This window comes from Chelonia mydas, chromosome 17 (assembly GCF_015237465.2).
Source record: "Chelonia mydas isolate rCheMyd1 chromosome 17, rCheMyd1.pri.v2, whole genome shotgun sequence".
Classification (NCBI taxonomy): domain Eukaryota; kingdom Metazoa; phylum Chordata; order Testudines; family Cheloniidae; genus Chelonia; species Chelonia mydas.
Genome location: NC_051257.2, coordinates 9,454,650 through 9,478,805, shown reverse-complemented (window position 1 = coordinate 9,478,805; position 24,156 = coordinate 9,454,650). Strand labels below are relative to the sequence as shown.

Genomic DNA, 24,156 nt, shown 5'->3' with positions numbered 1-24,156 from the left:
AAATACAAAATACATGTATTTCACGCTTAATCCCTACCATATACTACTGTGGATTTATTTCTCATACAGGAAATACACAGGCAGGTATATTAAGTAAACAATGAACAACCAGCATAGTGCTAAATTATGGGCATTCATGTTGACTGAATCTGATTTACTTGTTCAATTACCACCTATAACAACATTTTGTGAAGTATTCAACTCACCTGCTAACTTAATCCTGAAAAAAATTTACCTGGATGTGCTTCGCTTTAAGCAGTCAATAATACGAGTCATGGGCTTAAAGTTGAGCACTTGTGCATCTGCTTGCAGAATTGGAGCCAGCTTCAGGCACCCAATTGCATAGGGTTTCTAATGATGCTCATGATGAAAAATATACAATTGACTGCTTTACCCATTTGGCTCATCAGCACCACCCAGTGTCAGCTTGGCTTAGGTCACCCATTTTCTATAGCAACCCCACAAGCTATTACCCAAGCCTGTCTCTTTCAGGAAGCCTGCCTCTCACCCATAATCTGAATTTAAACTGGATTTCAAAAGAACTCCTGTGAAGAGCACCAGTTGTAGAAATAGGAGGCTGTAACTATTGATTAGATTAGTATCTTATTCTTCAGTCAAAAATATTTTGCCTTTCATTCAAGGCCCTCTAAGTGGTTTACAGACACCTCTGCGAGACAGGCAGGTACCATCGTTATTAGCCACTTCACAGAGGTGGACTCCAGAGTGCGGCTACACTGCAATCACTGGGTGTGAGTGCAGCTCGTATGGACAGATCCGAGGCTACCTTTAATCTAGCTAGCTCAGGTAATGGAGCAGTGAAGCTGTGGGCGTGCGGTAGTACAGGCCAACTCAGAACCCTGCATAATCACTCTGGCAGCTAACCCACACTAAAGTATGCTCCATCACCTGAGCTAACCCACACTAAAGTATGCTCCATCACTGCTCCATCACCCGAGCTAGCTATATTAAAGCTAGTTCAGGTATGTCTACACAAGCCGCAATCACAGGGTGTGACAGACACACATTAAGGAACATGACCCGTTATGTCTAAAATCTTGCACCTTGGCAGGGGGTTAGATTAGACGGTCCCTTCTAACCCTCTGGTTCTAGGATTCTATGAACATTAGATTCTAAGATCTTCAGGGAAGGGCCCACTCTAGTGACCAACAGGTTGGGAGCTGGGGGTTCGGGAACTTTCACGCACAGTCACTGCTGCACTTCCTCCTTCAGTCTACTACACCCACACACCCCACACCTAACCTACTGCACGCACGGGCAGACCCTGCAAAAATACATTCCCTAACGAAGGCCCTCTTTTGAAAAACAAAAACCCAAACAAGACTCCGAAAGGAACAGGGTGAATTTTTAAATGGGTTCTATTGATGGTAACAGTAGAACAACTATTGCATCTTCTAGACGAACAAACCTTAAAATCAGCTCCACACCAATAGCTATGAAAGTGTCTGACCTGAACCAACTAAATCTTTCTTAAATCCCTGTGGTCCAGATCCTCAGATGCATCCGTTTACACCAGCTGAGGATGTGGCCCTCAGAAAATAGGGATAAGATTTTTCAAAGGAACATCAATGTGGTACATAGACTTTTGTGATGGGACTCTCCACTGTTACAGCTAAACAAGTCATCCATGTCACTTTAAAATGTAAAGAAGAAACACACACATTAGGAATGAATGGTTTAGTGTTATTGTTTATGTCGACACGAGAAAGCTTTTTTTTTGAAAAGCAGGAGCATTCAAAAAAAGCAGAAGATTTAAAAATAGTTTAATTTGGACAGAAATGGCACAAGCTGGTTAGCAGAATTAAAGCAATGAACTCACCTGGGAAGATAAACTGTTGTCTATGCTGAATGTAGTAGGCAGCTTTATATATAAAAAAAGGACAGCAAAAATCACCAGGAAATAATAAAAAAAACAAGTTAAGTGTGTCAAGAGATAGCATCAGCAAATGCCCCATACGCATTCAGTGAATTAGTCCCAACTCATTGTTTGAGCAACAGATTAGTAGATTAATTACCAGGCAGATCAGTGGATGGATTTCAGCACATGCATGTTTGAAAGACTGAACAGGATGACAGATTAAATCAAATCAGGTGAAAGCGGAGTTACGGATAGTGAATGTGGCCAGATGGGGAGACCAAGAACAATGGTTAGGCCCTCAGGTGGTGTATATTGGCACATGAATGAGAATACTAAACCTTCTATAGCGCTTGTCATCAGTACGCCTCAAAGCGCTTTACAGAAGGAGGTTGTGTCATTATCCACATTTTACAGATGGGGAAACCGAGATGAAGTGACTTATGTTCTTATGGCTGTCTGCTAGGCCACATTGTCCTACCCTTGTTTTCAGTGGAGCTCTGCCAACTTACACCAGCTGAGGATCTGGCCCATTCACATTTCTTTTTGCTAATTTTATTCCAATGAATTAACAGGTAGGTTTCTGTTTTGTGTAATCAAATCCTGCTTCTTCTCCATTTGATGTCTTGGCTATCACAACAGATTTTGCATTTAAAACAGCAACTTCCAGTGATGGATCAAAGACTTGACAGAAAAATGCAGCTATCTCTAGGGTAAAAAACAACACGGCTATTTTAAATAGCACCAAGTAAGATTTCCAGGCCAAAGGAATGAAATTTGACCCCAGCAAAGAAATGTGCTGACTATGCAACCCTGGCTCTTGTCTGTATTCCTTACTCAGGCAAGAAGTCCCCCTGACCTCATGCTACTCATTGCAGAGTGTGTTTTGTAACGCACTCATAGTGCAAACACTTCCCACCACAGATGTCTGACTCGGCCATTTCAAAAATCCTCACAGGCGGGCACTCATAATGAACAACATGGATGACCAATAGTGTTTATACAAAGCACAATTTTTTCCTGGTTTTCATTTCCACTCTTCACTCCATTAATCAAGTTGCTCATGATTTCAAGTCATTCACACACACACACCAATGTGCAAACAACAAACAAACAGAGGAGAAAGTCACTGAATTTTCATATGCTCTTTCAAAAGAGGGGAATTTAGAAAGATGAGACCACTGAAGACATGTAAACTTCTCTCAGTGAGCTCTGTTCCAGAGTAGGTAGTTTTACTTTCAACAACTTTTAAAACCATACACATTTCAGACAGCATGAAACAAGGCAGAGAGGCACAAGATGTGTAAGCCAGGGTAGCTTTTCCCCTTCTTTGATCTCACAGTCAAAGCTTTCTGCCCCCTCCCCAAAGCTGCCTAGAGATTTTACCTGCCTCCTGGTTGCAGCAGGACAAATGGAGCTCAAGTGCAGATACCAATTCTTTCCCTCTGTTTCACATCAGTGGAGGGGACACCAGACTGTCTGGTTATAGGTGGGCATCGTGGAGGGAGTGACACCTTGGCACACGTGTCACTCCCCCAGGAACCCGTGGAGTCCTCTCCCACCAGCAGGCCATAGGGGAGTTTCTTTACATGAGTTCTGGGGGAGAAGGGAGGACACCCGGGGAGCAGCTGCTCTTAGAAGTCCATGGAAGCAAAGCATGCTTCTGATTAGAAACCAGATCAGGTGTGAACACTGCTGGAGGCAGCATTTCCACAGACTGTCCTGTGCAGCTGCTGCTGAACAGATGTGAGGGGGAGTCGGCCAATGGCAGCACAGCTCCTGAGGTTCAGCAGAATGGCCGTGCAAAGGCCCAGGGTCTTCACTGACCTTGGAAGTTATGCCAGGCTGTGGGGCCTGAACCTCCTGTGCAAGGGAGGAGAGGGGAGTAGATCCTGCTCCCCCAGTGGAACTCGGCGTCAAACACACATGCCTGCTAGGTGGGGAAACAGCCTGCTTATGGGGGAGTAGGACCCTTACTCTGGATCAAATGGCTGCAGATCATCATGGGAAGTGTAGCCCGTATCTTATATCATCTAGAAACCAAACGCATAAGTCAAGAATGCAAAGTACTGAGGGTCTTCCGCATGGCAGTCTATTTCCTGTCTTCCCCCTAAATCACTGGGCCAAAAGCTATTTTACTCTGCAGTTGGTTCTCTGCCTGGTCACAATTAGCTGATGAGTGCCCACCCTCCATCTCAATGCAAAGACCAACAATGACAGAAATCCCCCTCCATTTACAGAGCCCCTGCAGGACGCGGAAGCACTTTGTAAAACAGGCCAGGTTCTGGTTGATACCTAGGAGCATGAGTTAGGGACTCCAAAATGGGAACAAGCACACTGCAGAAGCCGGCTCGACACAGGCCTGTATCCTAGCCAAGATCGCCCCCGGCAGTAGAAGTGGTGCTATTCTGCACAGGCAGGGCTGTGCACACATGTCCTTGCTGGGTTACGATAGTACCTAGGCCATGCCCGTGGCCTCCAGAGCACTGCCCAAGAAGTTGGGAAGTCTGACCATCCACAGTTCTCCTGAAACAAATCAGTTACCTGGAAAGTGAAACCGGCAGTCCCGCTGGCCCATGGGGGAGGGATTTGGGGGAGGCGTTGCGCTGGGAGGATTGGAAGATTGGAAAGGTGCTGGAGAAGACGGCGTGGAGGAGGTCGTAGAAGATGGGTTACTGCTGGAGTCTAGATGGTTTATTGCTGGTGGGTGATCCTGCAAAAGCAACAAAAGCCACTGAGTGATTTTTGCTTAGGAAAGGGAGACGCTTATTGATGGGTCACCAACTCTTCCCAAAGCAGATCAGCCAATCACTGTCGCTATGTGCAAACAGCAAAGAAGTAGACTCTTCCCATGAGATCCTTATGGGCAGGAGGCTGGAAAAGCCAGCAGATGGTCTCAGCATGAATGGGAATGTGGCACCCACAGCCCCTAAGCAGCTTTGAAATCTCAGCGTAAGACCTTAGTGCTGCTCCCACTCAAGTCAGCGGTAGAACTGCCAATGACTTCAGTCGAAGCAGGATCGGACACTCAGTGGTGTTCTGAGGAATCACAGACAAAATTAAGAGTGTGGGGTTCTTTATACAGAGAGTGAAAAAGAAAAAAGGGGAGCAGGGCCACCAAACTCTTCAGGTGAACGGGAGGAACTTGTTACCTGCAGTCTAATCTAGTTGAAAACTGTCACCTAGACACAGCAAGACCCTGTTATTAGGTAACAGACAGGGTAGTTTGGGGGGATGGATTCTTAACAGCTACTGAGCACCTGCACATCCCATTGGAGTCTGTGGACGCTCAACACTACTGAAAGTTAGGGCCTCGGGATTTTTGGAACATCTTTGTTTTGCTTCTGGTTGGGGGACAAAACAAAGCAATAAATACATCTACATACAAGTCACCCCCTTCCCCCATGGAACCACTGTTCTTTTATGCCTTGCAAACCATCCCACTTCAAAACATCCTCTACCCTCTTCACACATTTCCATTGTGCGCACATTTGCTAAGTCAGTTTCTCAACCGTGCTGTGCAGTTTTGTTTGTAGGGTGCCTCCCTCTCGGTTTCAACTGTGAATGACAAATGCAGCAGTCACACTAAGGCATTGGGCAAACGGCAAGGTAACGTTCACCAGCTCATTTGTCATTTCCCTGCCCAGAGGTGGAAACACTCATCGCTTGAGCCTTCAAACCAGTAGTTCTCAATTTCCACACTACCCCCTCTCTCCCATTTCATGGGGGTCTTGCTGGGACCCTGCCCCCATTTAGCACCATGGAAAGGGCAGGGTTGTCACGACTCTGGCACCTACTCCCAATCCTCCACGGGTCACAACCCACAAATTGGGAACCCCTCTGAAATCCACTATAGGAAACAACCCTGCACTGGGAGGGAGACAGACAGCCTGGGCTAATAGAGCTTCTCCCTTAGAACTGGATTGGGGCGGGGGGGAGATTTTTATTCCTTGGAAAATTGACTTTTCAGAAAAGCAACTTAAATATTTGAATACAAAATGGCATCTCAGTGCCTCATGGGAGTTATAATCCGGGTATTTGCGGTTCCCATTCTCTTCTATGGGCTGGGCTCTCTGGCCAGACTACAACTCCCAGAATGGGTCACTTTTACCCCTCTTGGTTAGGGGCAGTGGTGAGTCATAGAATCATAGAATATCAGGGTTGGAAGGGACCTCAGGAGGTCATCTAGTCCAACCCCCTGCTCAAAGCAGGACCAATCCCCAATCAAATCATCCCAGCCAAGGCTTTGTCAAGCCTGACCTTAAAAACTTCCAAGGAAGGAGATTCTACCACCTCCCTAGGTAACGCATTCCAGTGTTTCACCACCCTCTTAGTGAAAAAGTTTTTCCTAATATCCAACCTAAACCTCCCCCACTGCAACTTGAGACCATTACTCCTTGTCCTGTCCTCTTCTACCACTGAGAATAGTCTAGAACCATCCTCTCTGGAACCACCTCTCAGGTAGTTGAAAGCAGCTATCAAATCCCCCCTCATTCTTCTCTTCCGCAGACGAAACAATCCCAGTTCCCTCAGCCTCTCCTCATAAGTCATGTGTTCCAGACCCCTAATCATTTTTGTTGCCCTTCGCTGGACTCATAGCCCCTGGCCACGGCCCGTCAATGGAGAGGCAGTCTGCCCAGACAGCCCGGCCCATGGACGAAAGGAGGAGCATAAGACATTCAAATGACAATTCACGGGAGATGCTATTTGGAACCAAAATATTTCAGGTTTTGGTTGAAAACTGGGAACTTTTGGTTTCTGAGCATTCACCGTTTCAACAAAAATATCAATTTTCTGCAGGAAACAGCCTTTTTTCACAACCATTTTTCTTGTTCAAAACCCCAGTTTCCCATCAAACCACCACTGTGACTGAAAACGTGTGACCAGTGCTCTTTTCCACTCGATTGCTTTGGTTCTAGGTTTCAACCCCCCCGCAGCAGAGGGCTGGAGCAGCTCAGAAGCCACATTTCACAAGTGGAACATGTCACACGTTGAAACCAAGACTCTCTGCACAGAGAGGCAGAAACAAAACGTGCGAAAAAATTATGCGGCTGTCACTGCGCTAGATGATGGTGCTGCATCTTCCCCAGACATGCTCACAGTTCAGTTGCAGAGACACATCACAAGCTTTGTTTCACCAAGTACCTTTTTCGTTAGTGCTTTTGGAAGGGTTCCAAACTGTGGCTCTGCAGGTCTATCCACAGGGTTATTAATATCAGAAGGGACAGACTCCGTCCTTCTTATTTTTGCTACTGAAAGGGGAGGGAGAAAGAGTTTATTCAGACTGATTCTCATTGCGATCACATCAGTGATGAAAGATAAAATGCTGAAACTCACAGCAAACTTACTGGGAAGGAAAGATATTCTGCAAGCAGGGGCCTCTTTAGTACATTTGTTATGACACTTTAATCTGTGAGGGAGAGAGAGAGAGAGAGACAGAGACACACACACTTGTTAGATAGCGACTAATTCGTTACAGACAATCCAGTCTAGGCCTCCCCTGGCACATTGCATGCGGAGTTCAAAGGAAGTTCTGCAAACTAGCAGGGCCCCAGTGCTGCCCTGTGGTCTGATTGTGTGCCAGGGTCTGCACCCAGATGTAGCCCTAGCTATATGAGGTATTTATAAGGCCCCATTGCTGTAGGATCTGAACACATGACATTTTTTAAATGCACTTATCCTACAAAACCCATGTGAGGTAGGACAGTGCTATCAGCCTCACTTTACAGATGGGGAACTGAGGCAGAGAGAGACTAAGTGACTTGACCAAGGTCACACAGGAAGCCTGTGGCAGAGCATGGAGTGGTGCCTGGGTCTCCCAAGTCACCTCTCTAGCCAGTGGGTCATGTTTCCTCTCCTTCCACCACTCTTTATGTTGATGGACCCCAAAGCAGGGCCTGAAGTTGTAACTTAAACTAAGAAGTAAAGCAAATACGTCTCAGAGATCAATAATAAATCGAATGACACAAAACATTCTTCAGTCAGGGACCAGGATTCGGTGCTCACCTGCAGTGCTTACACTTCACACCGAACATCATGCTTTTCTGACACACGTGGCACATCTGAGATAACCAAGATTTTGTAGAGAATCTGAGCAGAAGGGGGAAAAGTGTTATATTGGGGCCAGTTACACAGAAAACCAAACATTACCTGAAACACCGCTGTTTAACTACAGCCAGTTTACAGTGTGGCCTCTTATAAAAGGGAAAACACACTGATGGAAGTGGCTATTTTATTTTTTTAATAAAAAGGTATTTAAGGAAGCCAGCATCTGCTCAGGGAATGAAAGTGACCTTTGTGCAGAGGACAACCATAGGTTTTGTACTGGGGTCAATTTCAGCCTACAGCAACTCATAGGTGAGCGTACAGGGCTTGTTTGTCAGGAAGAACCAGTATGCACGTGCACGCACACACACACACACACACACACGCGCGCGCGCATGATGGTGTTCAATTCCCAGAAGGAGATTTTTGCCATTTTTCAGTGCAGTTTTGCAAACTGGAATTGCTGGTTGACAACTCCTGAGGCTGGCTGCTCTACGGCCTTATGGATACAGACATTCAGCCAAAACCAACTGGGTCACAGGCAAATAACCACGTGCAGGACTCCACCCAGAGGGGAAAGTCACATCACTAATGTTTCTCCTCCAAAAGCTCCCTAAAAGCAGAAGTTCGCATATAGGGAGGGCTGTTTCTTTATGCCGGGTGCTCAGACGGAGAAGCAACTACGGAGCCACATAAGCCTCTGATCCAGCAAGCACGTATGCACCTGCTTAAGTGCTGTTCTGAGTTGGGATTGTGAACAGCCGCACTGATGTCAGTGGAACTAATCTGGGGGTTAAAGTTAAGCACGTGCGTAGGTATCTGCTGGATCAGAGCCTAAGTTATGATTAACTTTTTTTCCTTTCTAGCAGGACAGCAGAGCAAACATACATAAAACCTGTATTACTGTTTGGGACAATAGTTTCCTCTCCTTCCACCACTCTTTATGTTGATGGACCCCAAAGCAGGGCCTGAAGTTGTAACTTAAACTACGAAGTAAAGCAAATACGTCTTGGGAGGGAGGGAGCATGGCAGGGGAGGAAGAAAGCAGGGGAGGGGCTAATGTGCTCCTCCCATTTTAAGACCAAGACCCTCCCTTTGGTCTGCAAGCTCTCTGGGACAGGGACTGTCTTTGTTCTGTTTGTACAGCCCCGTGCACAACTGGGTCATGGTTCATGGCAGGGGCTCTCCGGCACCACTGCAATAGAAATAAGCAAGACATTGGCAGGATCCCAAATGAACAACTTTGTTAGAGGGAAGGGAAGGTTGCAGAGACCCATCAATAGTTCTAATGTGTAATGCCTTTTAAGGACATTAGAGTTAGAACAAATAGCAATCCAGGAAATGCAAAGTCAAGGCTAAACTTCCCAAAGGAGGCACCCAAGGCACCTTAAAATTCTGTCTCAGAGCAGTCAGCTATACACTGCACTAAAATGTGATGGTTCGGATTACAGCAACATCCATTTCATTTCCTTTGCGGCTCCTGCTGTATTTTGTGTTGGTGTTTACCTGTGTGTTACGGATATGCCAATGTCTCTTCGTACCATCTGAGGGGATCCCTGGGGGAAATCTGATGGGGAACAAATTAGATTTAAATAAATAAATAAATAAATAAATAAATAAATAAATAAAAGTTAATGCCCACAGTTTGTGACCATTTTAGAAATCTAAAGTGAAATTTGCACATGAAAATCTCATTTCTAAGGGAACAACAAACAGCAAATCGCACCAAGGGAGCCCGAATACATGTGTGTTTCCAAAAGAGATCGGTAACATGCCTCTAGCGCTCCTTCCCCTGCACCTGGGTCAGGCACCCCAACACCCACTGAAATTTAACGGGAGTCGAGAACCTAATGCCCTTGGCCTTACGCCCCAGGGTCACTCATTATGGTAGCACACATGGGAATAGTTCACTGGCTGCTACAGAGCCACAGGAGATGCTCTCTTCGTGGTATGGACCCAGCATAAGCTGTGGCTGGTTCCTCGCTCTTCATTTAATAAGGGCATGTGGATTTATAAATTTGTTTTTCCCTATTAATTTATTAACTAGTATTTCAGGATCATGGTTAGAGATGGGAAAAGTCCACCCAGCCTGCAAATGCAGCATCCCCTAAAGGAGGCCACATCAGACACTGCTAACAAACATTTGGATCAGTGGTGGACTGTTAAAGCAACAGGCTGGTGGAAAATGTTAAGGCAAGTCAGACATGAGGCTGAAAGGACTTCCTGTCCCTTTCAATACTATGGGCTAGATTTTGGGCAATGCTTACTCATGCTGAGGAGCACTTACTCACATGAGCAGCCTTACTGAGACTCCAACAGCAGTAAAGCTTACACAATTCTAGCCCCATATTAGCAAGAAAAAGTTACTTTAAAACAGATTTTGAAGGGGGAAAAAAACCCTGCAGGTTCTCAATTTTCAATCAACTTCAAATGCCTGCTTAGGAGGGCAGCTTTGATCTGGAAGGGGACCACCAAATAATGGTTTAACTACGACTAATACTGAGCTCTTATATAGGCTTTTCATCAATAGATCACTAAGAACTTTACAGAGGAGGTTGGAATCATTATCCCCATTCTGCAGTTCGGGACACTGAGGCACAGAGGTGAAATGCCTTGCCCAAGGTCACTCACTTGGCCAGTGGCAGAGCTGGGAAAAGCCGCCAGGTCTCCCGAAGTCCCAGTCCAGCACTCTATCTAGTAGGCAATGCTGCCTCCAAATAAGGCTATATGTTAAATATTAACATACTGGAAAACCCGACACTATATAGTCATACAACACGGACAAGCCCCGGTCTGTGTGCACAGTTCCCACTAGCATCAGTCTCTCATGTGGTCCCTAGATGGCACCAGATCCTTTTTTTTAATTAAGGCCTCACTGAAATGTTCCACTGTACGTCTAACACAGCTGGCAGCCATAAGCCTGGGTCCAGAGACTTGGGTTGCAGGGCTCACACTAGTGCTAGTGCTCTAAAAATATACAGCCCAAGCTCCAGCCACAACTCCAGAGCGCTGCAGACACAGCTGTTTTTAGAGTACTAGCCCATGTCTATCGTTCCAGGCTGGGAGGCTTGCTGCGGGCTGTGTCGACAGTCCAAGGCACCTACATTCTCCAACATCACAGACAATGCTTTTATAAAAATTTTATAAAAAAGCAGCAGCAGCTTGCGTGACTGATATGGCAATTATTTCCTGCGATAGCCTTCAAAACCCACACTGAATTAAGTGCAAGTATCTTTGGAGTCCACTGTATTAAATAATTGTGGGCCTGGTTGATCAAAGGACTGTACTGAACAAAGTAGCAGATAAGAATGGTCGTTTGGGACAATACATATGAAGTGGATTTCCTGGGAAACATCTAAGGGGACATGAATGCAAATTCCTCCTCCCCACTCTCCAGGTTCTGCAAAAACCCAGTCTTTTGAAGCTATGCCCTGAGGAAGGGACCACTGTCTACTGATTACCTATCCCTGGAATCTGTAGACCAAAGAGCCAGGCTGCACAAAGGAAAGTGACCTGTGCATGGGGATGCCTGTTCTGAGCTAAAGCTGGTATGAACTTGTAACCACAGAAAAACCCCTTGGTGGGGATTGAAGCACTGATTTCTACCAGAGCCCTAGCTGGAGTTCGGGATGATTTCTGGTAAACTCATTAGCATGTGTGGTGGTTCTTTTATTGGTTTTCATGTTCTCTGTAATGCTTTCACCTTAAGAATAAAGGTTCTTGTTTAGAGAGAGCTGTATGGTAGCTTGCAACTGGGGGCAATTACGCTGTTTATAGTCTCTGGAGAGAGAGCAAAATGCAGACTCTGGCCTGTTTAGGCAGTCTGGCTTGCTGGGAATAACACAGCATAGGCAGGGAACTGGGCAGCATGGAAAACAACCCAGTCAGGAGGGAAAGAGGAGGGTCTCCATCCAAGAGAGGTGATGGCTAGGAGCCTACAAGCGGGTGCCCTTGGTGGACAAATGACAGCTTGCATACAACAGACGTAACGAGATGGTCAACCAAAGCCTAGTGTTTTTGAACTAGAGGCTTGGAACTTTGGTTACTACATATAAACCTCAAGAAAATTCTTACTGAATGTAAGAGAAAGTGATCTTTCTATGGGTTTTTTTTTTTTTAATCCTTCACAATTTAATAGAGAGTGAGGACCTTTAAACAGAATAGCTAAAAAGACCTAAAAAAAAACAAAAACCACAACTCATTTTCTGTTCCATTCCATAGGTTCTAAAGTAAAGTAATCTCTACACAATCCTATCAAAATAGCTACAGAACTCTACTGGTTTCTATAGGAGTTCTCCACGAGGGGGATGTTTCCACTTCCAATCATTTCAGGTTCATTTCTTTTTGGGAAAGTAACTACTAGGACTGTGTTTTAAACCAGCCATGCTTTTTAAATGCTTACCAGGCCATATATTGCACATGAAAATCTCCTTAGTTTTATTTTATTTTTTTACAGGAAGACTAAAGAGTTTTAAAGGACAAGCGGTTTTCTAGGTTAGCTTCAGGACGAAGGCAGCGGTTCATGAAACAGACCTGTATGGTCCGACCACTGCTGTCATGCCACAGCATGCCGCTGAACCGAACGGCAGGTTGGGACAGTAAGTGCCCTGATAAAGGGCTGCAGCTTGATCCTGCAAACTGCCGAGCGCTCGTCCTGATGCCGAAAAGCACCTCAGCACATGCTCAATTTTAAGCATCTGACTAGTCCTATGGACTCCAACGGGACTATTCGTGTGCTTAAAGCTAAGCATGGGCCCAAGTGCTTTGCTGGTTCAGAGCCAGAGTGCTCTGCACCTGGCACAGCTGAGCCTTAAGTGAGGATTAAATTGGCTACTTACTCAGAAAGCCCCACGTTGCAAATACAGGCATTGCATGATCCCTCAAGCCAAGGCTACATGAAATTTAAGAAACATTACACTAAGTAGAAGGATCGGGCAAGGGTACGTGCGGATGCTGAATGGACAATTATGAAATTAGAGCTTTTAAATACCAACAGACGTTGACACCAGGAGTCTGGAATGACAGGGGAAATTTAAAAACAGAACACCTTCAATGCTGGTCCAAACCCTACAGTATCAGCGTTTCTTTTTGTTGCTCTATTCATCTGAAGAGCTCATGTTAACGAATAAGGACTGCGCCTGCAGCTCTCATGCAAGCAAAACGCCTGCTGATGTTGACCGCTCTACACCGAGGCCTTCCAAAAAGGTAGCATAAAAAGAGGACCATACTGGAGACACAAAGACAAGACGTTCTTTCCCCCACAGGCAAGGATGCGAAGACTGCCCCCCAAAAATCTGCTTCTTACCAAACCTGGAAGACAAAAAGAAAGAAAACCATTTTCAACACAAGTAATCACGTGACAGATGATCTAAACTCCTCCCTTAAATGCAAAGTCTTTATTACAACCTTTAAGACTCTATTTTCAAAACATGGCCTCGGTTTTTGGCACAGCCATCTTTGCACCGGCGTACACAATATTTTGCACATTCTCTTTGTGCGTGAATGATAAAATTCACTGGACAGAGTGCAAGATCCCCTTACACATACATAATATGCATACGTGGATGTTAGTCATAGACCGGGATTGTCAAAGGAGCTTAAGGGAGTTAGGCACCCATATGATTTGGATGCCTAAATCCCTGAGGCTCTGTTGAAAATCCCAGCTGTAAATTCTATCATTTATGCATTCCATGCCAAAAACAGAGAGCGCACGGAGCTGTTCAAAGGCATATGGAGGATGAAGGCGGCCTTTTTGGTCCATAACAGTCTCCGCAACAATGAAGTGCTACATTGGCCTCCAAACAGACTTTGGGCTCCTCTGAAGTCAATAGTTTTATCATTTACTTCAATGAGACCAGGATTTCACCGCTAGATTTAAAGCAAAGCTGTAGCTGGCTACAGGTCTTTTCAATTCAAGGAAATACCTCTCACCCATTGCTAAACAAACAAAAATCAACCTGCATACTTGCTGTCGTTAGAGGCCCCAACAGCGTGTGGGGGTCAATACACACTTCATTTGCACTTGCATATAAAAGCTACGCAGAGTTTATCACATGGTCACACGTGGTTTTGTACTGAACTCTTTCATATGCACCAGTAACCATAACTAACAAAACTAACTTTCCTTCCCTCCCTTTATATAAGAGGATGCAACTTCCTTACTGACCTCTATAGCAGCTCATAGCCAACTCCTTCGTAAAAGCCTTCAGTAAAGCCAGGTCCCAGCTGGACAATAGGTCTCAGCTCTGAACTCTTTCAAAGGGATGGAGGGTTTAGCTAAGTGGTACTGGTTTGGTGCCAGCTGCAAAGTTTGGTTCCTGATCCAAGCGTCCCCAAAAGTCAGGGGGGCGTTCAGACTTTGTGGGGCAGTTGTTTCATGCTCATTTGCATAAATAAGCAAATGCTGCATTAACAGAACACCTTTCATCTCAAAATATCTACAAAGCATATCACAAGTCCTAAACGGATTAAAAAAAAAAAAAGATCTGTATATAGTTGTGTGTCACTGAGATGCAGCTGTTTAAAAGCCACAGCAACACTTAAAACACAATTTCGGACAAGGAGTGAAAGACACAATAGCCAGCTAAACTGTGTACATAGTTGCTGTATATGGAATTTGGCAGAGATGTTCTTGCATAAAAAAAAAAAAAAAAAAAAAAAAAAAAAAGAGTGTTGATATCCTCAGTAACAGCAAGTAATCCAAACCCCTATATGACGTGTGATCTGAAAGACATCATAGCTACAAAAGCCAATTAACGTTGTACTACGGCATCCATCAATATGGATTCTGCACCACAAGCAAACATCACCTTATGCAAAATCTGGATCCACACCAGAACTGATGTTGATCCAACCCAGCTTAGTTTGAGAGCGGATGAGACAGCCGTACACGGTGTTGTGGCTTGGGCCTACTGTACTGTTAACCTCATGCACGGGATGGAAAGCATTGGTGTAAGACGGCTTTCAGAGTAGCAGCCGTGTTAGTCTGTATTCGCAAAAAGAAAGGGAGTACTTGTGGCACCTTCGAGACTAACCAATTTATTTGAGCATGAGCTTTCGTGAGCATCCGATGAAGTGAGCTGTAGCTCACGAAAGCTTATGCTCAAACAAATTGGTTAGTCTCGAAGGTGCCACTCGTACTCCTTTTCTTACTAGTGTAAGAGTTGCACAGCGTTTGTATCAAGCATATGTCAATTGCATCAGCGAGACTTCTTTAGAACATATGGTCTGTTTCACTTTATAACAGGTCTGGGTAATCTCCAAGACAAGACTTCCTGGTTACATTGGGATCGGAGATATGGGAATTGGAATGATGCATGCAGCCAAAGAAAGAAAGGAAGAGCCCCATGTGTAAAACACAGCCCCCACCCCTCCATTAGAAGAGGATGGAAACTCCAGTGCTTACTTTAGAGGAGGAACTTCATCTATCCTGTTGCCCAGCTGTGATTCATGGGACTTGCTTCTTGTGAGCGTTGGAAAGTTTGGTAGCAGCTGAAAGACCTTCCGGCAAGGCGGAGGCGGAGTCCGTGGAGGTTTCAATTTGTGCCGCCTCTTTAACTGAGGTGTCGTCGGCGGTGTGATGGTGATGGTGTGAGGAGTCCTAAATACTACCCGACCACTGTGGGTGGGGAAGGCTAACGGTTCCAGGAAGTGGTCTGAATAGCTAGAAGGTCCTTGGCTCGAGGCAAGAGAATCCGAAGAAGGTAGAGCAGACACAGACACAGAGCGCACCTGCTGGCTGTTGCCCTTTGAAAGATGCAGTATGCCATGAGTCCACGTGGGTCCTGGCAGACAGGAGGGTTCTGCAGGGTGTGCAGAGCTGCTCTCTCGGCGCGCATCAGAAGGATTCCACAACAGATCTTCTTTTAACTCCCCACCTGTTCACCAACAGTATCAGTGTTAGCAATGGACAGAAAACCAGCACAGTGCGGCTTAAGGACAACAGGAGGTTTTTCCCTTGGCATCTGGCCAGGCCATTGTTTCAACTCCTCAGAGTCTTAAACCACCAGCTAAAATTTCCTTCAAATGACTGCAACAGAAACCGTTCCCTTTTCCTGATTGTAGCCATGAGCTTCAAAACCTAAATAAACCTCCGTCCTCTGATAGGGTGCGTGACTGGCTTGGGGCTAGATGTATAAAGGTATTTAGGTACCCAAGATGCAGAGAGGCACCTGGTGGGATTTAAAGAAGTGTTTACCTGCCTTAGGTTCCTAACTGCCAGAGACTGTTCATGGGAGGTAAGCCAGTTAGGTGTCCAACTCGCATTGAAAGTCTATGGCAATTAGACACCTAATTCACTTAAAAAGAAAAGAAGGACTTGTGGCACCTTAGAGACTAACAAATCTATTTGAGCATAAGCTTTCGTGAGCTACAGCTCACTTCATCGGAAAATACTTGATAACCTAAAGATGGAAAGATTAATTCACTTAGGCAACTTCTGTAACGTTCACTAGGCACCTATCTGCATCTTTACATGCCTTAATAAAGCTGGCCTTATGACAATAGAGAGAGACAGAAATGTGTATTAATGGGGTGAGTCCATCAAGAATACAACTTCCCACCCCCATCTATGGCTGGAAAAAAAAAAAGTTGCAAACCACAAAAATTGTATTCAAAACGTCTCCACCTCTCACTTGTCCCCATACATCACCAGTCATTAGCCACTGCCTGTAGCTTACCCCACACCAGACACCTTGGAGTATCAAGACACAGCTGCCTCTGTTAGAGAGGTAACACTCATCCTCAAATTCCAGCATTTAGACACAATCTAGTACTTTCGTTTCATCAGTGTTACATAACCTGCTGGTTTATGCTGGGTGGGGGAAGTGAACCTGTCCAGCTTCCCCTGCAGTATGATCCTGGAAGGAGTAGCGCTCCCTTCCCTAATGCCTCATATCCAAAGACCTCCATTAAATTCCAGCACACCCTTATGAGGCAGGCAAGTATTCACCACTCACAGCCTCATTTGATGGATAAGACCACTGTTCCCTCTAAGTTGTGTGCGTGTGCGCGCACACACACAGATCCTAAACCTCGCACACACGGCGGAACACCGCGCGCACAAAAATTTGCACAGAAGCACAATCGTTTGCACCAAAGACATTTTTTGTGCACACGGCCTGTCAAAAATTAGAAGGAACATTGGATAAGACCCGCATCCATCTAAACACTTACGCACAGGCTTAACTTTACACACGTGAGACATCCCACTGAAGTCAACGGGACAACAACTCACACACCTTAAGCATGTGCTGAACTTTAATGACTTAGAATCATAGAATATCAGGGTTGGAAGGGACCTCAGGAGGTTATCTAGTCCAATCCCCCGCTCAAAGCAGGACCAATCCCCAATTTTTGCCCCAGATCCCTAAGTGGCCCCCTCAAGGATTGAACTCGCAACCCTGGGTTTAGCAGGCCAATGCTCAAACCACTGAGCTATCCCTCCCCCCTTAATGATGGATGGATGGATCGATCGGGGCCAAAGACATTAAGCATCTTGGCTTAAGTAACACTAGCCAGTCAGTGGAAGAACTGGGAACAGAAATGAAGAGTCGCGGCTCTTTGTCTTCTGCTTTAACAGCTACATCTCATACCAAATGGTAACATAATAATTAGAACTTTGGGTCAGATGCCATTGCTTACAGGAAATAGCAACACGTGTCCTGAGCTAGAGGCGATGGCTGGTTTGCCACTGTATGGATGGAAAATACTTGACAACCTAAAGATGGAAAGATTAGAAGAAGGAAAAAAAAAAGAAAAGAAAAGAAAAGGAAACGAAGTCAAGTTCTCTGCTAACTTTTCAGTTTGCAGGTCCTTAGATTTGCCAGAGGTACGAACTGTCAGATTACCAACAGGAAATGACACCTTCCAATGACAGAGCAGTAACTGCTACAAAGAAAGATCTGACGCAGATAAGGATGGTTTGCTGCAAGTAACACTCCCAGGTTTCCATAAACCTACGGCATCCTGTGCCTTTAAGAGCAGCACTTTTCTAGGAAGGGGCTATGAAAAAAAAAAAAAAAAAAAACAGTTCACCAGCTGTAGCTCACGAAAGCTTATGCTCAAATAAATTGGTTAGTCTCTAAGGTGCCACAAGTCCTCCTGTTCTTTTCACTAGCTCTGAGTGACTTGAAACCAGATCCAATCAGTTTGCGGAAAGATGCTTATTTCACATTCCCCCCTCCACCCCTCTTACAATCTGAAAGACATGCTAGGTTTTTTTCTGGCTACTGCACCATCAGCAATACAGATCTGTAATTGCAACTCTGCTAATGAGTCTGTTGTTAATGAGTGAGATAGCTGAGGGTGACGAGACAGCGAGTATGAAAAATCGGGATACTTTTTTTTGAGGAGGTGTGGGGGGGTATAGTTGCATATATAAGTAGGGCCCTACCAAATTCACGTCCATGAAAAACGCATCATGGACCATGACATCTGGTCCCCCACCATGAAATCTGGTCCTTTGTGTGCTTTTACCCCTATACTAGGCAGATTTCACAGGGGAGACCAGCGTTTCTCAAATTGGGGGGTTCTGACCCAAAACAGAGTTGCAGGGGGTCACAAGGTTATTGGGAGGGGAGGGGTCATGGTATAGCCACCCTTACGTCTGCACTGACTTCAGAGCTGGACAGCCGGAGAGCGGCGGAGGTTGACTGGGCACCCAGCTGCCAGCAGCAGCACAGAAGTAAGGGTAGCAGTATCGCAACCCTCCCCTACAATAACCTTGCAGCCCCTCACCCCCACCCCCAACTCCTGTTGAGTCAGGACCCCACAATTACAACACTGTGAAATTTCAGATTCATATAACTGAAATCATGACATTTATGATTTTTTAAATCCTATGACCGGGAAAGTGACCAACAAGGAACTGTGAATTTGGTAGGGCCATATCTATAAGCAAAGCCCATAATATCAGGACATCTGGTCACCCTACTCCAGCTCCAAATGCCAAAGCAGTGCGTTGGCACTACAGTTTTAAACAGAAGTCAATTTTTTAGCACAGTCAGCAAACTGGACTCTGAGCAGGTCTACTGAGTTAGAAGCGGCCGTTTATAGAGTCCTTTCCAGAACCGAATGCACCTCGAGAGCCATTTCCTGTCCTCCGATGGGTACGCAGCTCTTGATCATTTCAATCACACGAACCCCATGTGCATCCAAGGGCAAACTTGGCCCTTAAATGTTGCTGACAGAATAAGCCCAAGAGATTCTCCAGAAGATTTTTAGACTAAGCAAAAGTGAAGCAAGATGGAGTTGGGGGGGGGGGGGGGGGGGGGGGGATGACTGTCTAATTAGCCACTAATCCCATCAAACAGCAAGGAAAACTATACCTGATTCGGTCACCTTCCTTAAGCAGGTGAGAGCCCCATTGAGTCTGGAACACTCCTCATCACTGGCCCCACATTTCTTCATGGTTTCTTTCACCTTGGACTCATTCATATCCAGTAAGACATCTAGGGTTAGCTCCTCTGGGATTCTCTGCAGAGAAAAGAGGAAGAGAAAAAATGACCATTCTTTATTTGTTCCGGAGCATTTCCGGTAGAGCTGCCACCTTGTTGTCTAGGATCTGACTCATGATTCACTCATTTCAGCTGTGACTCTCTCTCAAGGATCCCTGGGTCAGTCATGACTGCACAGCATACTTCAGTCAACCGTGCCTAACAGCTGCTCCCCCAAGCTTGTCTGAAAGCCTCTCTCGCTAAGCTGTGAGTAGGCAGATGTATGGTGCATCATCAGCCTGTTACACTCACTCTCCCGTTAGTAACGAAGGCTTGTTGTGCCAGAATTAGAGCTACTCGGAAAGCAGGTTTCCCCCGCTGTGGAAAAATTTAACGAACAAACAAATCATTGTCAAAAATTTTCAGAGGAAGTTTCATTTTTCAGTCAAAAAAGCCCAAAAGCGTGGAAAGTGAAGAAGGAGGGGGAAAAAAGTTTGCAGCTGGAAGTTTTCTGATGAAAAAAAATTCGGCAAAAAATAGAGGAAAGCAGACATTAAACACACATACACACACACACACACACGACAAAACTCCAGTTTTTCCTTTTCAAAATAAGTGCCAGTGGATAATTTTCAACTAGCCCTAGCCACAATCTTTCCGAGGAACATATTTGTGCCGCACTTTACACACAGAACAACCCACTGAAACCAAAAAATATGGGAAAAGGCTCAAAAGAGGTAGACGCAAAAGATATAGCAGGCTAGGAAGCTTGAAGTGATTTGGTATTTCCTGAACATAAGTCAAGCTCTGTTTTTACAACACCCCTCGGTTTCCAACACAGACTTACAAACAGGGCCGTCCTTAGGCATACGCAGCACACTCGGCCGTGTAGGGCACCCTAAAATTTGGGGCTAGCTACTGCAGCCTGGTGAGTCTTCCTCCAAAAGGGATCTAGTAACTTAAAAGTGAAAAAGCCTTCCAGCCTGCCAGACCTATTAGCACAACACTGAAACTGTTATAGAGCCATTCAAGTGGTAATGAAGACATTTAATAGGCATTTGCCAACCCTAGATATATACTGTCAGTTTCTCAAAAAGAAAAGGAGTACTTGTGGCACCTTAGAGACTAACCAATTTATTTGAGCACGAGCTTTCGTGAGCTACAGCTCACTTCATCGGATGCATACTGTGGAAATTGCAGAAGACATTATTATATACACAGACACCATGAAACAATACCTCCTCCCACCCCACTCTCCTGCTGGTAATAGCTTATCTAAAGTGATCATCAAGATGGGCCATTTCCAGCACAAATCCAGGTTTTCTCACCCTCCGCCCCCCCCACAACCTTGATTATCATACACACTGTGAAGAGAGTGGTCACTTTGGATGGGCTATTACCAGCAAGAGAGTGAGTTTGTCTGTGGAGGGGCGGAGGGTGAGAAAACCTGGATTTGTGCTGGAAATGGCCCATCTTGATGATCACTTTAGATAAGCTATTACCAGCAGGAGAGTGGGGTGGGAGGAGGTATTGTTTCATGGTGTCTGTGTATATAATAATGTCTTCTGCAATTTCCACAGTATGCATCCGATGAAGTGAGCTGTAGCTCACGAAAGCTCATGCTCAAATAAATTGGTTAGTCTCTAAGGTGCCACAAGTCCTCCTTTTCTTTTTGCGAATACAGACTAACACGGCTATTACTCTGAAAACTGTCAGTTTCTGAATTCACTGACAAAAACAGTTGTGCACTACTGTAATATTTACTCAGAACATGTTAATCTACAACAGGACCTTACTTTAAAATTTGCTTTAAAAATATTTCATTAGTGTGCTGCTGAAGATGATAAAGTCACATCTCTAAAAAAATCCTTGCATAGATTTTTAAGATTTAAAAGCCCCCACTTCTTCAGATGCATGGAGTGAAAATTACAGACACAGGCATAGATATACTGACACGTGAAGAGAAGGGAGCTACCTTACAAGTGGAGAACCAAACTACCTTCTCGTCACGTGTCTGTAATTTTCACTCCATGCATCTGTAGAAGTGGGTTTTTTACCCACAAAAGCTTATGCCCAAATAAATCTGTTTTCTTTAAGGTGCCACCGGACTCCTCATTGTTTTTTCAAATGCCATTTGCTTCATTTGGGTCCATGGATTTGGCTGGAAAGGGGTGAGCAGAGTGGGGGAGGGAAGAGAGGTGGGAGACAGTGGGGAGAGGGCAGGGCCTGGGCGGAGTGGGGCGTGGGGCCACAGGCAGAAGAGATGGGCTGGGGAGCTAGCCTCCCCAAGCGGCAGCTTCACCCACTGCCCATGACAGCAGGTAAGAGCGGGCTGGCTCCAGCACACCCTGCAGCCTCCTTAGGCAGGGGCCGTATTCACAGAGCTGAATGCGCTGGCACCGCACATTCTGCATGAGGGAGAGGGTCCGGGTGGTCTCTGCAGGGAACTGTGACTCTCTGCTGCTGTGAGGCGGGCCGAGAGGCTCGGTATCCTTTGCTGCCTCGCCCCTCCGTCCCCAGGCTACGAGCCCGCACTGCCATCGAGCATAGGGGCATCAGTTTAATAATACCGCGTAGGGTCCCATAAATCCTACGGACGGCCCTGCTTACAAACAACAGAAGGATGATAAGGAGTACAAGTTATGGGATAACGGGCTGAGATATACAAGAATTCCCCTGAAACTTTTGCTCACAACGATCATGGTTACCAACCCTCGTGATTTTATCACAAGTCTTGCGACATATCGTTCTTTTTCTTAAAGGCCTCGCAGTTCCTGGAGCCATAGGATTAAAGGACAATTACAACTTTGATTTAAAGAAAAAAGAAAAGAAAAAGTTTCACACCCTCATTTGTGAGGAAAATAGCTTGAAAACATGAGTCCTAAAGGCTCAAAAACTAAGCCAAAAACGGTGTAAGAACCAGAAATGTATAAAGTTTTTTAAAGCTTATTTTTTTTAAATGCAGTCTCATCATATGCCTGATGGATGATTTTTCAATGCTTGGGGTTGGCAGGACTGCAAACTGAGACCCAAACAAACATCTGAGGTTTGTGTTAAATTCTCTTTGCACCCTACCCCCAAGACACAGAGCCATTCTGTACTTCCAGTTTAAATCATATTTACATTAGATTAAAGGGAAACTAATGAATCAAGAAAGGACATAAGTAAGGTCTCTAAGAAAAACACAGTGACATTCTTCTGTAACATGCTGGGTCTGAGCAGAACTCAAAACTGCAGCTGCCTCAAGCCGATGCCTGGGAATTTAAAGGCACAGTACAGAATAAAAAGAGCTGGTTTTCTTAAATGATTTTTGGTCAGATCGAAAGTAGGAGGCACCAAGACCGTAAGCAAAAAAACAATGAGAATGTATGCACTTGGGGGATTTGTAGCCAGACACTACAGATGCCACCAGTGCACACAAATATATCGTAAAATTATTATTATCTACCCTTAAAAATGCCACAAGCTCCACCACTTCAGTGTAGACATTTCCTACGCTGAGAAGAGGGGTTCTCCCATTGGCGTAGGTAACTCACCTCTCTGAGAGGCATTCTTCCATCGACCTAGCACGCTCTACACTGGGACTTAGGTGAGCATAGCTAACTCTCTCCGGGGTGTGGATTTTTCATCTAAAATGAAACCATGACATGCCGTGGGGCAGTCTTCCATCCGACAATGGGTTCAAAGCTTAGGGAATCACAAGAACTGCGGGAGAACAGAAGAAGAGGAGAGGAAAACGTAGAGGAGAATTCCAAGATGTCAAAATTTCAAAGGAAATGCAAACACATCGGCTTTGCTAATATTTTATTCTCAGAAACTCGTATGTCACAAGTGTTACAATATACAGATCTGCTGCTTTTTAGGAAAGATCATACACCAACAGATCATCTGAAAACAGGAACAACATGGGGCCAAAGTCTGCTTGTCTTTGGCACAATTCCCATGGAAGCCTACGGCGTTCTGCAGGCATACGGCCAGCAGAATTGGCTGGCAGAATCTAAGCCCACACCTACCATAGTAGATTCATTACTTCCCCGCCACATCCAAACTCCCAGTCCAATACACCCCCCTAGATGTTCAGAGATGCATCTCTGCCCAGAATGTGTGCAAGGGTCAGCTCTACAATATAGGTAGTTATCTTCAGAAGATGAAAGAAACCCTGTAATGGGCAATCATGCCATAATCTGACACTTGGGGAAAGTTTCCTTCTAACCCTTACCAGTTAGTGGTTGACTTTCTATAGAGTCCAAGGCCAGAAAGGACCATTATGATTATCTGCTCTCACCTCCTATATAGCACAGGCCACAGAACTTCCCCCAAAATAATTCCTAGAGCAGATCTTTTGGAAAAAAACCATCCCATCTTGATTTCAAAATGGCCAGTGATGGAGAATCCACCACAATCTTTGGTAAATTGTTCCAATGGTTAATTACTCTCACTGTTAAAAATGTACACCTTATTTCCAGTCTGAATTTGTCTAGCCAATTTTTTTTATTTTATTTTGCCCTGAAACACAAGGGCTTGTGTCCCTTATAATTTTCTATCGCTTCTAATGCGAGTTTAGATATTCTCATTATGTGTGTAATTAAAGCGATAGGGACTGCATTCACATCACTTTAAAAAAAAGAAAAGATGGAGACAATCAATTAATTACTTTTCAGGCAGGAAAGCAACCTAAATTACTTAGCTACTCCTCTTGGCAATCCTGTCATTCCAGATCAGAGTGTAAGTCAAAGTCATTGTGTGCACACTGCCCTGTGCTGTTCCAAGCATGATGCAAAGGTAATCAGTAATCTATTACTG

General features: G+C 45.1%; 1 protein-coding gene across 14 annotated transcripts in view; it reads right to left on the bottom strand.

Moving 5' to 3' along the window:
* KSR1 (kinase suppressor of ras 1) overlaps positions 1–24,156 on the bottom strand; it is a 116,811-nt gene that overhangs the window by 22,153 nt on the left and 70,502 nt on the right. For 12 of the 14 annotated variants that reach the window (XR_006286380.1, XR_006286381.1, XR_005222625.2 and 9 more), the window contains 9 exons: positions 19,246–19,393; positions 15,324–15,795; positions 13,224–13,228; positions 9,425–9,485; positions 7,880–7,963; positions 7,222–7,283; positions 7,019–7,125; positions 4,418–4,586; positions 1,838–1,879 (listed from right to left, as the gene is read on the bottom strand). Coding sequence is in view for 11 of the 14 variants with exons in the window: in XM_037880325.2 (XP_037736253.2) it covers positions 1,838–1,879; positions 4,418–4,586; positions 7,019–7,125; positions 7,222–7,283; positions 7,880–7,963; positions 9,425–9,485; positions 13,224–13,228; positions 15,324–15,795; positions 19,246–19,393 (1,150 nt within the window). In the remaining 3 variants the exon portion in view is untranslated. The remainder of the gene's footprint in view (positions 1–1,837; positions 1,880–4,417; positions 4,587–7,018; positions 7,126–7,221; positions 7,284–7,879; positions 7,964–9,424; positions 9,486–13,223; positions 13,229–15,323; positions 15,796–19,245; positions 19,394–24,156) is intronic. The other 2 variants (XM_037880323.2, XM_043531401.1) reach the window with 1 other exon arrangement.